The sequence below is a fragment of the Anser cygnoides genome, chromosome 6 (genome assembly GCF_040182565.1).
Source record: "Anser cygnoides isolate HZ-2024a breed goose chromosome 6, Taihu_goose_T2T_genome, whole genome shotgun sequence".
In the NCBI taxonomy this organism is placed as follows: domain Eukaryota; kingdom Metazoa; phylum Chordata; class Aves; order Anseriformes; family Anatidae; genus Anser; species Anser cygnoides.
This window is the reverse complement of record NC_089878.1, coordinates 1,952,636-1,969,416: the sequence shown is the minus strand read 5'-3', so window position 1 is coordinate 1,969,416 and position 16,781 is coordinate 1,952,636. Positions and strand designations below refer to the sequence as shown.

The 16,781-nt window shown below is 46.7% G+C and overlaps 1 protein-coding gene across 5 annotated transcripts in view; it reads left to right on the top strand.

Moving 5' to 3' along the window:
• The window catches only part of AOX1 (aldehyde oxidase 1), a 50,388-nt gene extending 39,457 nt beyond the window's left edge, over window positions 1–10,931 (top strand). For 3 of the 5 annotated variants that reach the window (XM_066999561.1, XM_066999562.1, XM_048058348.2), the window contains 3 exons: window positions 6,128–6,316; window positions 7,688–7,855; window positions 8,912–10,931. In XM_066999561.1, coding sequence (XP_066855662.1) covers window positions 6,128–6,316; window positions 7,688–7,855; window positions 8,912–8,950 — 396 coding nt within the window. In that variant the 3' untranslated portion in view covers window positions 8,951–10,931. Of the gene's footprint in view, window positions 1–6,127; window positions 6,317–6,546; window positions 6,690–7,687; window positions 7,867–8,911 lie in introns of those variants that run through there. The other 2 variants (XR_010832397.1, XM_048058349.2) reach the window with 2 other exon arrangements.
• The last annotated feature ends 5,850 nt before the right edge of the window (window positions 10,932–16,781 follow it).

Genomic DNA, 16,781 nt, shown 5'->3' with positions numbered 1-16,781 from the left:
CCTGGCGCAACTTTAACCCATTCCCCCTCGTCCTGTCACCAGGCACGTGGGAGAATAGACCAACCCCTACCTCTCTACAGCCTCCTTTAAGGTACCTATAGAGAGCGATGAGGTCTCCCCTGAGCCTCCTCTTCTCCAGGCTGAACAATCCCAGCTCCCTCAGCCGCTCCTCGTAAGACTTGTTCTCCAGACCCCTCACCAGCTTCGTTGCCCTTCTGTGGACTCTCTCAAGCACCTCCATGTCCTTCTTGTAGCGAGGGGCCCAAAACTGAACACAGTACTCGAGGTGCGGCCTCACCAGAGCCGAGTACAGGGGGACAATCACCTCCTTAGACCTGCTGGCCACACTGCTTCTTATGCAAGCCAGGATGCTGTTGGCCTTCTTGGCCACCTGAGCACACTGCTGGCTCATATTCAGCTGCCTATCAACCAATACTCCCAGGTCCTTCTCCGCCAGGCAGCTTTCCAGCCACTCATCTCCCAGCCTGTAGTACTGCTTGGAGTTGTTACGCCCCAGATGCAGGACCTGGCACTTGGCCTTGTTGAACTTCATACAGTTGACCTTAGCCCATTGGTCCAGCCTATCCAGATCCTCCTGCAGAGCCTTCCTTCCCTCGAGCAGATCGACACACGCACCTAACTTGGTGTCATCTGCAAACTTACTGAGGGTACACTCGATCCCCTCATCCAGGTCATCGATAAAAATATTAAAGAGGACTGGCCCCAGCACTGAGCCCTGGGGGACTCCACTAGTAACCGGCCTCCAACTGGATTTCGCTCCATTCACCATTACTCTTTGGGCCCGGCTACCCAGCCAGTTTTTAACCCAACAAAGCTTACACCAGTCCAAGCCACAAGCAGCCAGTTTCTTGAGGAGAATGTTGTGGGGAAACGTTGTCAAAAGCCTTACTGGAGTCAAGGTAGATCACATCCACAGCCTTCCCCTCATCCACCAAGCGCGTCACTTGGTCATAGAAGGATTCACAGATTCACAGATTCACAGATTTCTCTAGGTTGGAAGAGACCTCAAGATCATCGAGTCCAACCTCCGACCTAACACTAAGTACTCCACTAAACCATATCCCTAAGCTCTACATCTAAACGTCTTTTAAAGACCTCCAGGGATGGTGACTCCACCACCTCCCTGGGCAGCCCGTTCCAATGCTTAATAACCCTTTCGGTAAAGAAGTACTTCCTAACATCCAACCTAAAACTCCCCTGTCGCAACTTTAGCCCATTCCCCCTCGTCCTGTCACTAGGCACGTGGGAGAATAGACCAACCCCCACCTCTCTACAGCCTCCTTTCAGGTAACTGTAGAGAGCGATGAGGTCGCCCCTGAGCCTCCTCTTCTCCAGGCTGAACAAGCCCAGCTCCCTCAGCCGCTCCTCGTAAGTCTTGTTCTCCAGACCCCTCACAAGCTTGGTCGCCCTTCTCTGGACTCGCTCGAGCACGTCCATGTCCTTCCTGTAGCGAGGGGCCCAAAACTGAACACAGTACTCGAGGTGCGGCCTCACCAGAGCCGAGTACAGGGGCACAATCACTTCCCTCGACCTGCTGGCCACACTGCTTCTTATACAGGCCAGGATGCCGTTGGCCTTCTTGGCCACCTGAGCACACTGCTGGCTCATATTCAGCCGACTATCCACCAATACTCCCAGGTCCTTCTCCGCCAGGCAGCTTTCCAGCCACTCATCTCCCAGCCTGTAGCTCTGCTTGGGGTTGTTGCAGCCCAGGTGCAGGACCCGGCACTTGGCCTTGTTGAACTTCATGCAGTTGACCTCAGCCCATCGCTCCAGCCTATCCAGATCCTCCTGCAGAGCCTTCCTGCCCTCGAGCAGATCGACACACGCACTTAGCTTGGTGTCATCTGCAAACTTACTGAGGGTGCACTGGACGCCCTCATCCAGATCATCGATAAAGATATTAAAGAGGACCGGCCCCAGTACCGAGCCCTGGGGGACTCCACTAGTGACCGGCCTCCAACCAGATTTGACTCCATTCACCACAACTCTCTGGGCCCGGCCATCCAGCCAGTTTCTAACCCAGCGAAGCGTACGCCAGTCCAAGCCCCGAGCAGCCAGTTTCTTGAGGAGAATGTTGTGGGGAACGGTGTCAAAAGCCTTACTGAGGTCAAGGTAGACCACGTCCACAGCCTTTCCCTCATCCACCAAGCGCGTCACTTGGTCATAGAAGGAGATCAGGTTCGTCAAGCAGGACCTGCCTTTCATAAACCCATGCTGACTGGGCCTGATCGCCTGCTTGCCCTGCAAGTGCCGCGTGATGACCCTCAAGATAATCTGCTCCATGAGCTTCCCCGGCACTGAGGTCAAACTGACAGGCCTATAGTTCCCCGGGTCTGCCCTCCGGCCCTTCTTGTAGATGGGCGTCACATTGGCTAGCCGCCAGTCAACCGGGACCTCCCCCGATAGCCAGGACTGCCGATAAATGATGGAAAGAGAAGGAGATCAGGTTCGTCAAGCAGGACCCACCTTTCATAAACCCATGCTGACTGGACCTGATCGCCTGCTTGCCCTGCAAGTGCCGCGTGATGACATTCAAGATAATCTGCTCCATGAGCTTCCCTGGCACTGAGGTCAAGCTAACAGGCCTATAGTTCCCCGGGTCTACCCTCCAGCCCTTCTTGTAGATGGGCATCACATTTGCTAGCTGCCAGTCGACTGGAACCTCCCCTGATAGCCAGGACTGCCGATAAATAATGGAAAGCGGCTTGGCCAGCTCCTCCGCCAGTTCGCTCAGTACCCTCGGGTGGATCCCATCCGGCCCCATCGACTTGTGTACATCCAAGTGTTGTAGCAGGTCACCAACCATTTCCTCATGGATAGCAAGGGCCACATCCTGCTCCCCATCCCCTTCCACCAGCTCAGGGTACCAGGTATCCAGAGAACAACCAGTCTTGCCGCTAAAGACTGAGGCAAAGAAAGCATTGAGCACCTCAGCCTTTTCCTCATCTTTTGTAACTAAGTTTCCCCCTGCATCCAGTAAAGGATGGAGATTCTCCTTAGTCGTCCTTTTTGTGTTGATATATTTGTAAAAACGTTTTTTGTTATCTTTAACGGCAGTAGCCAGATTGAGCTCCAGATGAGCTTTGGCCTTTCTAATTTTGTCCCTGCACAGCCTCACAACATCCTTATAGTCCTCTTGAGTAGCCCGTCCTCTTTTCCAAAGATTATAAACCCTCCTTTTTCTCCTAAGCTCGAGACACAACTCTCTGCTCAGCCAGGCCTGTCTAGTTCCGCGTCGGCTCGTCTTTGGGCACGTGGGGACAGACCGCTCCTGAGCCATTAAGATTTCCTTCTTGAGGAGTGCCCTGCCTTCCTGGACTCCTTTGCCCTTCAGAACCTCCTCCCAAGGGACTCTGCCAACCAGTGTCCTGGACAGCTCAAAGTCAGCCCTCCGGAAGTCCAAGACAGCGGTTTTACTGGTCCCCTTCCTGACTTCGCCAAGAATAGAGAACTGAACCATTTTGTGGTCACTCTGCCCAAGACAGCTCTCGACCACCACATTGCCCACCAGTCCGTCACTGTTTGTGAACAGAAGGTCTAGCGGGGCACCTCCCCTGGTAGGCTCTCTAACCAGCTGCGTCAGGAAGCTATCTTCCACGCTCTCCAGAAACCTCTTAGACTGCTTTCTCTGGGCTGCGTTGTGCTTCCAGGATATGTCTGGGAAGTTGAAGTCCCCCACGAGAGCAAGCGCTGACGATTTCGCGGCTTCTGCCAGCTGCCTGTAGAACTCCTCATCAGTCTCCTCATCCTGGTTCGGCGGTCTATAACAGACCCCCACCAGGATGCTTGCCTTGTTGGCCTTCCCTCTGATCCTAACCCATAGGGACTCAACCTTATCATTCCCAGCCTCAAGTTCGTCAACATCTAAACACTCTCTAATATAGAGAGCCACACCACCACCCCTTCTGTGCTGCCTGTCCCTTCTGAAGAGCCTATAGCCAGACATTGCAGCACTCCAGTCATGAGAGTGGTCCCACTACGTTTCCGTGATGGCAACCAAGTCATAGCCTTCCCGCTGCACAATGGCTTCCAGCTCTTCCTGTTTGTTACCCATGCTGCATGCATTAGTGTAGATGCACTTCAGTCGGGCCATTGCCTTCTTCCCCGGCTTTGCCATTGTTCCCCCCGACACAGCTCCAACAAGCCTTCTTTCAGCCCCATCCCCCTTCTTTCCTAGTTTAAAGCTCTCTCAACGAGCCCTGCTAGCTCCTGGGCTAGGATCCGTTTTCCCCTTAGAGACAGGGACCCGTCTGCGGCCATCAGGCTGGGTGCTGAGTAAAGCGCCCCATGGTCAAAAAACCCAAAATTTTTGTGTTGGCACCAGCCTCTGAGCCACGTGTTAATCAGGTGGGCTTTCCGTGTCCTCTCGGTACTCCTCCCTGCCACTGCAGGGATAGATGAAAACACCACCTGTACTCCCGCTCCATCCACTAACCGTCCCAGTCCCCTGAAGTCCCGTTTGATAGCCTTCAGGCTTCTCTCATCAATATCATCACTGCCAGCCTGGACTATCAAAAGAGGATAGTAGTCAGAGGGGCGAACCAGGTTGGGAAGCTTCCTGGCAATACCCCTGACCCTGGCCCCAGGGAGGCAGCAGACTTCCCTACGGGTAGGGTCAGGTCGACAAATAGGGCCCTCTGTTCCCCTGAGAAGGGAGTCGCCTACTACAATCACCCTTCTGTCTTTCTTGGTGGAGGCAGTCTTAAGGCGTGGAGTCGGCTTCCTCGCCCTAGGCATCCTCCTGGGTAGACTTTCTACCTCGTCCTCACCCACCGGTCTCTCAAGCTCCAGGGCCTCAAATCTGTTACGTAAGGGCACCTGGGAAGGTGGGGCCGGTAGGGGGGGGCGTTGCCTGAAAGGTTGAGCAGGGACCTGTCTCCATCCCTCCTCAACTTCTAGGTCGCCTCCCTCTGCCCGACAGCAACAGGGCAGGGGGTCCATACCCATTTGGGGTGTCTCACCCCGGTACCTCTCCTTCAGGCCCTGCAGGGAGTCACTCCACCAGTCTATCTCCCGCTCACACTCCCTAATAGCCCTCAACCTCTCCACCTCCTCTTTGAGTTCTGCCAGCAGGCGGACCAGGTCATCCACCTGCTCGCACCTCACACATACGGTGCCTCTGCCTCCCTCAGATAGCAGCAACAGGCTCAGGCAGTCCCTGCACCCAGAGACCTGAACTGCCGCATTGTTGAGCAGGCGGTCAGTCTGTTTGGCCACAGACTTTCTAGAGAGAGCGCTCTGCCTGGTGAAGACCATCGCAGCCCAGCTAGCAGTCGACAGCTGTTAAAGATGTTGTTCTTATGGGGGGGGGGGGGGAACTCTGCCCTGCTCGCCCTGCCTGCACGAACTGCCGCGCCCACCCTTCTGACGCGCCACGCCCTGTTTGCCCGCCCTGTTCGCTGCGCTCCTGGTCGCTCGCGCTCCCTAGGGGCTGCTTTTGAACGGCCGGGGCGGGGGCGCTGCTGGCTCCGCCTATGCCTCGTCAGCCTCCCTCGCGGGGGCTGCCAGGTCCTGGCGGCTCCCTTGAGCGGCCTTGATGTCGGAAAAAAAGCCCTGGCTGTCCCGATCCCCCGCTCCGCTGCAGAACACGTCTGCCCCGGAGCCGATCACCTCGGCAAGTCTGTTAATCATAGATGATGCTACAAGATCCTTTAGTTGTAGTTTGTCCTCTTTTGAGTCAATGTCAGAGCTCTTGTAGATGTCAATACAGCCTGAATTTTATCAATGATCTCCGATGTCAGCCTGTACTACTTCTTGTGTTCATATATGCCCACTATCTGCTGGACTTAAGTTCTGTTTGTTATCTGCAGTCTCCAAATTCTCATGTTGTTTGATCAGCCTTCCTACCTGATAGCAGGGAAACACCTTTTTTCATTGCAGGCTGGTCCACAGACTTAATCAGTTCAACATGCACTAGTCTGTCTGGTATGAAAAAGGCACATGAAAGCTTTTCCCATCATGGTGGCCACAAAATGTTGAAGAATCCCCATAGGCAAGAAGGAAATAAATGCCTTCTAAGAGCTAGTGATACAAATCATTTCTTGGCAAAGTTTTATATATTTTTATCAAACACGAGTATGTAAATGCTGTGTCTTATTTAAAGATTGAAGGTGCCTTTGTTCAAGGAATTGGACTTTATACAATGGAAGAATTGAAGTACTCTCCAGAAGGAGTTCTCTATACTCGGGGTCCAGATCAGTATAAGATCCCTGCTGTTTGTGATATTCCAGAACAGTTTAGAGTTTCCCTGCTGTCATCTTCCCAAAATCCTTATGCCATCTATGCATCCAAGGTAAGCAAACCATAACAGTGCTTGATTCTTTGATCCCAGGACAATCAGAAAAATTACTCAGCTATAAAACATATATACACTTTCAGTTCTTCTTTAGCATTTCAAACAGATCTGCATGCAATTGTTTTATTTTTTGGCTTCAAGGAAGCTAGTGTGAAAAGACATAATGCTGGATATTGCTGCGTATCTTTTATAGCTTGCAAGTAGTAATTTTAGTATTTCATTAACAGGGCGTACACAGAAGCTGCAAGAAGAATTTAAAACCATACTTTTAAAAATGTGGTGATAAACTGAAGGGATAATAGAATAGAATAAAAATGACTAAGGAGTTGATAGGGAAAACATGACAATGAGACAGTGCATCTTACGTGTGGTAAGCAATAAGAAATAGGAGTGTATATGTATTTATGTATGAGATTGGCTCAGGCATTCAGCTGGTATAATCATTGCTTTAATTTACAGCAGCAAATATTCTGGTGAGTTGCATGTAAGTACTAATGATAAATCAAGATGAAGCTAATTCTGCAAAAATTCAGATGTTTTAGGTATTAGGTATGCTTTTAGTATTCATTAAAATAAAACAGCATGACATGAAGGAAAAGCATATTTTAAGGTGAAAGTTAAAGAACAAATAGGTTCTTTCGAAGACAAGATACGTAATCAGATTTTTTTAAAACTTGTCTAGGTTGATTAGTTACATATTTGATTCTAGAGAGCTGATACTAATATCCATCTTTAAACAGCTTTTATCCTTTTCTGTGAATGCATCTCCTATAATTATCTGTAGAATTCACTGTAAGAAAGTGTGATTCTGTCTTCATGCATGCAGCATGTTTGGGGAAGACGTTTGGTTCTCAGATTTTAGCAAGGAGATAGATTCCATTGTAATATTCCAATCTAATTCAGATTAAAATATTCAATACCTTAGCACAGAGAGGACTCTGAAAGGGTGGATTTGACCTACTTTTGAGATAAGATACAAATGCAAATCTCATGTCTATAACAATGAGAGGATATCAAGCCCACTGAGGTCAGTGCTGTTTCTCTGCAGGGAATTAGCATGAGTTCACAATGTTTTTTAGTTGTACCTGTACTTGGGTTCAGATTGTTCTAATTTTATCTGCCAGTTATCCTAAATTTCAGCATATCAAGGAGCCAAAAAGATTCTGAACTCAATAGCCAGTATTTGAAAGCGACTTCTTTAGATCCCTGGAAGCACTAGCAACAGCAGACTTGGTGTGATTGAAGCCTGTTTCCGCTAAATCTAAGAAAAACTAAAGAACGAAACAGTTTTTGAGTCACTGACTTCTAAGCTTTTTAGCTAATATTAATATGCCGTGTATTCCTCTCATTTGCTCTTTTTTTTTTCAGGGGATAGGCGAGGCAGGACTTTTCTTGGGATGCTCTGTGTTCTTTGCTTTGAGGGATGCAGTAACTAGTGTGAGGAATGAAAGAGGACTGAAAAAGACCTTCACACTGAACAGCCCTCTGACTGCTGAACAAATACGAGCTGCCTGTGAAGACGACTTTACTAAGATGGTAATAGGAAGGTGGGGGCATCTGCTTAAGTATCTCTGGGTAAAAGGACCTATAGCTTTTGGCACCCCTGAATGGTGAAGTGCTTAATGATGTCTCCAACTGGTTGTGCTTTGTATACAGCAGCATCATACTTCTCCTTCCTTTGAAGGCTCTTTGAAATTGAAATATCTGGTAACAGGTCTCACTCACACAAGCTATCCAGTTGAATGCCTTTCAAGCACTATACTGGAATTTCCCTGATTTTGTATAATCTTCCCCCCCCCCTTAAAACTTAATTTTACAGCCCCTTCTCTCCCTGAATCCTCCTCCTTTCTTCCATATGGTGAATCCCATAGAAGTTTAAATAACTCCTAATATCAACATGCAATGAATGCTAGATCAGTCTCCAAGCAGCTTCAGTCTTCTTCAAGGTGTTTTCCCCAACTGCCTTGCACTCTGGCACTGTTACCTCATTCTAGTACTCCTTGCTATGTCCAGTACTCTTTGCGAGTAAAAATAATTGCTTCAGAACTAACAAAAGAATACAGAAGAAAAACAAATGAGGTGATATACTTTTTGTATAATGTTGATACTTCAGATTCCATGTTTTCTGCAACTGTTCACTGTAGTCATATTCCCACGGCTATTGCTATTCTTTTTCTGTGTATGTTTAGATTTAGTATATAAAATTTGTGAAGCAAGGTCCTTGCCAGAGTATACATCCATACTGTGCCCTGAACCTCTGCGGCTCTGGCAAGGAAATTTCTGAGCTCTCACATATGGATTAATCCCATAGTATTCCATAGTATTTCCATGGTTGTGGTGGGTGTCATTGACACCAAATCAGTAGGTCCGTAGACTTGCTCTCATCACAAGAGCTTGCAGGAGGTGAGGCCCACCAATGAAGAAGCCAAGCTTCTCCATCCATGTTTTACCCTGTATCATATACATTTCTTCCAGATGTCTTTTGCAGAATACCTTTCTGGGCAGTTTAAAGATACCTGATAAGGACGATATTGGGAGCTTTGCAGTCAAATAATATTAACATGTAATTATTTTTCTTGTTTATTCTCATAGATGACAAACGATGAATCTGCTTCTTCCATATCTGTGTGAATGACAAACCAAAGAGTGCACAAGAACTGAATGGAATGCGAAGTACTGATTTACTGCCCCAGTTGCATGCTAATCAACACACAGATAAATAGATTTTGTTCATCTTCAGAATAGAAACAGATGCAAAAAAAATGCACACTATATATTCTATCCTTATCGTCATTCTCTATCCAGTATATTCATTACACCACTTCAGTTACAGTATATCATTATTAGAAATATATTTTCTGCATTTGAAGCATATGTATTCCACAAGAAGGATCTGCTCAATGGCTCTGTTGCACAGCAGCCCCAGGAAGATCAGCTGACTTGCTGCAAGGGAAGAAAGTTAGGATGAACTATAAAAGGTATGTCAGAAACCTTGCTACCACTTACTACATTTAACTACTTTCATATGATAAGTGACTTTTGAGAAGCTTCAGCTGATTTTCTGATTGGGATTTAAGTCGATCCCTTTTTGATAATAAGTGATGATCTGATCTGTAGTAAAGTCACTTTAGATTATTTTGGTACAGACATCTTTGTGTTAAAAACACACAGGAAACGAGTTACGATTTTCTTTTGCTATGCCCAGCAAATTGCTGTGGCTGATCTATGTATGTAGGAGATTAATTTTATCCCCAAAGTTGGAAGAGTTGCTTAGATGTACTGTCCAATGGAAGCTTTCTTTTTCTCATGGAGCAAGCCAAAAGCCTCTGAACTTCACGAGAAAACTCACAAGGAGTTCAGTGTGCTTTGAATAGGAGCCTTGATGAACTTGTCTCTGAAAAGGATTCTTAAACAGTGCTCAGGACTATATTGAGCAATGAGAGTTCAGTTAGCTTTTCTCCCACTCTTGAGCACTCCTGTGATAAAGACAAAATATATATATATTAATGATGAAAAGCTGATCCACAAATATTAGTCATCTGATGCTGCATAAGGTGCAGTGAGATTAGACTGCACCTAAGTAGTAGTAGTAGCTGGTGACAGAAAAATATAAAGCAGCACTGCTTAAAATGATAACAGAAAACCTGGTGTTAATAAATTTGATTTATGTATTTATTTGTAATTCGAGATCAAGAAATTACACAGAATATATCGAAGTTAATATACCATGAAGTCTCCAGCCACAGTATTCAGATTTCAGCATCAGAATCCACAAAATTGAACTCAATGAGAACTTCAGCCTTTCTTCTTCTCGAAGGACAAAGCTGTAATTTGAATTCTGAATGCATACAAATACACAAAGGTCTGTGGTATTTGGATTTGGAACTTTGATCTAGGATCCATACTTGCACAGAGAAAAATCTTAACTTCTTAAGTCAATGTACAGAAATTACACGAAGTAGTACCTGAAAAAATCGTAGTAGGTTCTTTGACAGAAGTAGAACAGGGAAGATAGTTTGTCCAACATATGATTTCAGTGAACCTCTGCAGCAGCTCTTCCTTACTGAGTGTGGCGATTGCTCTTCTAGTTTACTCATAAGTCAGATTGCTCTAGAGCCATGAAGACTGCCATTTGGAATGAAAATAAATGGCTGTAATTGATTTGACACGTCAGCCTGCGGTCTCCCATTTCACTGCTCCTCAGTTTACTGCAGACTATTTTCTCTTTGTACCTTCTGTGCCTTCTGTGAGTTGATACTGTATCTGTGAAAGAAACTGTGTTAGTAGGGCAAACTTGTTTTGTGTTAGCTATTAAGGTATGAAATCTTTATTGTTGTAATCTGTTTGTGTCTCTGTAACCTCTGGGTGAAATTCAGCTGCCTAAACTGAAGTGTCTAGTACAGCAGAGACATGGGAAAACACACCACTAGAATATAGCAACTGAAAGCCAAGCAGGTTATGGCAGGTCATCTGAAATGGCACTAGACGTGCAGTTCAGGCAGCTGAAGCCCCATTGGTATTTACTTCTTATTCTTCACTTTCTTTGTATTGCTTTGGCTTTGATATGTTGTAAGAAAGTCAATAAAATTAAATCTGAATGCTGCTGCCATAATTAGTCTTTTTTATTTGAAAGCTCTTGTTGCATGGACTTGTAAATGTGACAGTTCACAACCCCGTATGTCAATAAGCCTCAAACTATGGGTAAATCCTGGGATATGCTGAAGCAGGGAGCATATGTATTTATTGAACTTGGGAAAGTGCATTGTCTATGGCTCTCCTATGTACCTCTATACCTCAGTATAAAGTATTGGTAAGTTTCAGGCAAGTCAAATATTGTTCAAACTGTGGCCCGACCCTTACAGGCAATGTCGTCTCCACAGCTGCTGTGCTGAGCTGTTTGCATTCCTGGGATTCATCATGTTCTGGATGTGCACTTCGCTTTCTGTAGTACAGATCATATGTCTGCTTGTCAGCATTCCTCCCTGTCTCTTTACAAGTGACACTGTTGTCTGGTTGTCTCAAACCAGACGAGTTAACCAGTGGAAGTTATCCATGTACCAAACATGTTTGGTTCCAGATTCAAACATGAATCTGGAAATGGTGTGGAGGAACCCTTTCTTGTTTTCTTGGTGGGGAAAAAAAGTATTTCTATAAATTCCCATTCACAGCATTCCCTGTGTCTGGAGAAGCTTAAACACCTAATGTAAATACTAAGTTCTGTTTTGGAGGTCTGGTGCTCTGAAAATTATATATTGGACTGCTGAAGTCCAATATTGGGTCTGGTTCTCTCTCTCCATAGGCCTTTAAACCTGCGTATTGTACCTAAAACACACGCAAAATACTACAGCAGTGCTGCAGTTGGCAAAACTCATGGTTTTTGCCTGCAGGACCTAATGACTGATTTTGCTTCAGTGTTTGCATTGTCGTAAGTCTCAAACACACTTCAGAGGCTAAAACAGAAGCGGCATAGCTCTGCTGAGATTAATTTTATTTTCTTCTAATGGGAAATAATAAAAGATGGGGAACTGACTACTCTGTCTTGCAAGTCTAAACTGTTCCTATATGAAAGAGACACATTTGCTGTAAAATACAAAAATGGTAAATGAAGCAAGTGATACACATTAAAAGAAAAAAGAAGACTTGAGTCATGCACGTAAATCCTTAAAAAAAATAAAGGCCAGCTGTAATAAAGCATTTTGAGATTAGTGACCTTGTTTAATAGCCGTGAATCCAGAGTAATGGTTAAGATTTTAGAATCTTGGGAGTTCTCTAAAAACAACACATATAGGGTATGTTCATCTCATAACGGCAATTGGAGCAGTCAGGCTATTGAACCTGGGATGGCATTGAGAGGACCAGTAGGAAATTTTAAATGTGTGTATAACGGTAATCTTGAGTCTGTTTAAAACCTGGTTACTCTGCAGGAAAAAATATTAACTATGGTTCAGGTCCAAGACAGGATAAAGTGAGAAGCATGGCTCCACAGCTTAGCTGTTGTGGTTTAACCCGGCTGGCAACTAAACACCACACAGCCGTTCGCTCCACAGCTTAGCTGTTGTGGTTTAACCCGGCTGGCAACTAAACACCACACAGCCGTTCGCTCACCCTCCCCCCTCCCTCTCTGGGATGGGGGAGAGAAACGGGAAAGTGAAGCCGGTGAGCTGAGATAAAGACAGTTTATTAAGACAGGAATATAATAATAACAATAATAATAATAATAGTGATAATGATAATAGTATTAATAATAATAATGTGTAAGAAAACAAGTGATGCACAATGCAATTGCTCACCACTCGCTGACCGATGCCCAGCCTATTCCCGAGCAGCCGGCCCCCCCACCCCGGCCAGCCACCCCTATATATTGTTTAGCATGACGTCAGATGGTATGGAATACCCCTTTGGCCAGTTTGGGTCAGCTGTCCTGGGTCTGTCCCCTCCCAGCTCCTGCTGCACCCCCAGCCTGCTCGCTGGCAGGACAGAGCGAGAAGCCGAAAAGTCCTTGGCCTGGTGTAAACACTGCTCTGCAACAATTAAAACATCAGCATGTTATCAGCGCTCTTCTCATCCTAATCCAAAACATAGCACCCTACCAGCTACTATGAGGGAAAATTAACTCTGTCCTAACTGGAACCAGGACAGATATCCACCCCTTATTCCATACCATTTATGTCATGCTCAGGTTACACTCTGTCCAATACATTCTAATTAATCACCATTTTCATCTATGATATATAGCAATCATGGTAGTGATGACATACATTATTATATAATAATTAACATACTACAATTCAACTCATGGGCTATTCTCACCCAGTATCAAATCCCCTTGAGGTACACACCGGACCTCCCCATTCTTTTGCATTACCCACCAAGTGCATCCAGGTCCCTGAGCAAAAGCAATTCCACGAATGGGTTTGCCTTTTCCTGAGGCAGGAGTAGCCCAGACTGTTTTACCCAGCATGTTTCTTACGTGCACTACAGGAACTTTATCCCCTTCTACAGTGCGTAACAGGTTTGATTGGGCAGGTCCAGCTCGGTTGGCAGATCCCCTGGTATTGACTAACCAGGTGGCCTTTGCCAAATGTGTATCCCAATTTTTGAATGTCCCAGCACCCATTGCTTTCAGTGTAGTCTTCAACAGTCCATTGTATCGTTCAACTTTTCCAGAGGCTGGTGCATGATAGGGGATGTGATACACCCACTCAATACCATGTTCTTTGGCCCAAGTGTCTATAAGGTTGTTTCGGAAATGAGTCCCGTTGTCTGACTCAATTCTCTCTGGGGTGCCATGTCGCCATAAGACTTGCTTTTCAAGGCCCAGGATAGTGTTCCGGGCGGTGGCATGGGGCACCAGATATGTTTCCAGCCATCCGGTGGTTGCTTCCACCATTGTAAGTACGTGGCGCTTGCCGTTGCGGGTTTGAGGGAGTGTGATGTAATCAATCTGCCAGGCCTCTCCATATTTATATTTCAGCCATCGTCCTCCATACCAAAGAGGTTTTGACCGTTTGGCTTGCTTGATTGCAGCACATGTTTCACAGTCATGAATAACCTGTGCTATAGTGTCCATGGTCAGGTCCACCCCTCGATCACGAGCCCATCTGTAGGTTGCATCTCTACCTTGATGGCCTGAGGTGTCATGGGCCCATCGGGCTATAAATAATTCACCTTTATGTTGCCAGTCCAGGTCCACCTGAGCCACTTCAATCTTAGCAGCCTGATCCACCTGCTGGTTGTTTTGGTGTTCTTCAGTAGCCCGATTCTTGGGCACATGAGCATCTACATGGCGTACCTTTACAACCAGGTTCTCTACCCGGGCAGCAATATCTTGCCACAATGCCGCAGCCCAGATGGGCTTGCCCCTGCGCTGCCAGTTGTTCTGCTTCCATTGCTGTAACCACCCCCACAGGGCATTTGCTACCATCCATGAATCAGTATAGAGATAGAGAACTGGCCACTTTTCTCGTTCAGCAATATCTAAAGCCAGCTGAATGGCTTTCACTTCTGCAAACTGACTCGATTCACCTTCTCCCTCAGCAGCTTCTGCAACTCGTCGTGTAGGACTCCATACAGCAGCTTTCCATCTCCGATGCTTTCCCACAATACGACAGGACCCGTCAGTGAACAAGGCATATTTCTTCTCATTTTCCGGTAGCTTGTTGTACATGGGGGCTTCTTCAGCATGAACCACCTCCTCCTCTGATGATATCCCAAAGTATTTGCCTTCTGGCCAGTCCATAATCACCTCCAAGATTCCTGGGCGACTGGGGTTTCCTATTCGAGCCCGCTGAGTAATCAGTGCAACCCACTTGCTCCCTGTAGCATCAGTTGCATGATGCGTAGAGGGGACCCTTCCTTTGAACATCCAGCCTAGTACCGGCAGTCGGGGTGCCAGGAGGAGCTGCGCTTCAGTACCGACCACTTCCGAAGCAGATCGAACTCCTTCATATGCTGCCAATATCTCCTTTTCAGTTGGAGTATAGCGGGCTTCAGATCCTCTGTATCCCCGACTCCAAAACCCCAGGGGTCGACCTCGAGTTTCCCCAGGTTCTTTCTGCCAGAGGCTCCAGGTGGGACCATTCTCTCCGGCTGCGGTGTAGAGCACATTCTTTACATCTGGTCCTGTTCGGACTGGCCCGAGGGCTACTGCATGAACTATTTCCTGCTTAATTTGTTCAAAGGCTTGTCGTTGCTCAGGGCCCCATTCAAAAGCATTCTTCTTACGGGTTACTTGGTAGAGCGGGTTTACAATCAGACTGTAATTTGGAATATGCATTCTCCAAAACCCCACGACACCTAGGAAAGTTTGTGTTTCTTTTTTGCTAGTTGGTGGAGACATAGCTGTTATCTTGTTGATCACATCCATTGGGATTTGACGACGTCCATCTTGCCATTTTATTCCTAAAAACTGGATCTCTCGTGCAGGTCCTTTAACTTTATTCTGTTTTATGGCAAAACCGGCCTTCAGAAGGATTTGGACTATTTTCTTCCCTTTCTCGAAAACTTCTTCTGCAGTGTCACCCCACACAATGATGTCATCGATGTACTGCAGGTGTTCAGGAGCTTCCCCCTGCTCCAGCGCAGACTGGATCAGTCCATGGCAAATGGTAGGGCTGTGTTTCCACCCCTGGGGCAGCCGATTCCAAGTATATTGGACTCCCCTCCAAGTGAAAGCAAACTGTGGCCTGCACTGTGCTGCTAGAGGGATGGAGAAAAATGCATTAGCGATATCAATTGTGGCATACCACTTGGCTGCCTTTGATTCCAGTTCATACTGGAGTTCTAGCATGTCCGGCACTGCAGCACTCAGTGGTGGCGTGACTTCGTTCAGGCCACGATAGTCTACTGTTAGTCTCCACTCACCATTAGACTTTCGCACTGGCCATATGGGACTATTAAAAGGTGAATGAGTCTTGCTGATCACTCCTTGGCTCTCCAGTTGACGAATTAGCTTATGGATGGGACTCAGGGAGTCTCGGTTGGTGCGATATTGCCGCCGGTGCACAGTTGTGGTAGCGATCGGCACTTGCTGTTCTTCAACCCTCAGCAACCCCACAACAGAAGGGTCCTCTGAGAGACCAGGCAAGGTAGACAACTGTTTAATGTCCTCTGTCTCCAAAGCAGCTATGCCAAAAGCCCAGCGGAACCCTTTTGGGTCCTTGAAATATCCTCTTCTAAGATAGTCTATGCCAAGGATGCACGGAGCATCCGGGCCAGTCACAATACGGTGCTTTTGCCACTCATTGCCGGTTAGACTCACTTCAGCCTCCAATACAGTTAACTGCTGGGATCCCCCCGTCACACCATAAATACAGATGGGCTCTGGCCCTGTATAGCTTGATGGCATTAGAGTACATTGTGCACCGGTGTCTACCAAAGCCTTATACTTCTGTGCGTCTGACGTGCCAGGCCATCGAATCCACACAGTCCAATAAACTCGATTGTCCCTTTCCTCCCCCTGGCTGGAGGCAGGGCCCCTCTAGTCCTGGTCAGAATCTTCATTTCTGTGTTTAAAGGACTGCCTGCTGGAAGTTGGAGCAGCAAACCTTTCAGAGAACTCCTTTTTCCCAATTGTTTTCCTTTGCAATTCACGTACCCGTGCCTCTAGGGTCGCAGTAGATTTTCCATCCCATTTTCTCATGTCCTCTCCATGGTCACGTAGGTAAAACCACAGGGTGGCGCGGTGTGTGTGCCCACCATATTGTCTTCCTTGCATAGATGAACGTTTACCCCTAATAGCTGAGACACTGGTTTGTACAGGTGGGGAGGAAAATAATCTCTCTTCAAGTTGGTGGATCTTTTCAGAAAGTTTCTCCAAAGTATTCTCTTTTAGCTGGTGGACACTGGTTCGTTCAGGTGAAGGGGAAGATAATCTTTCTTCAAGTTGGTGGATCTTTTCAGAAAGTTTCTCTAAAGCATTCTCTTTTAGCTGGTGGACACTGGTTCGTTCAGGTGGAGGGGA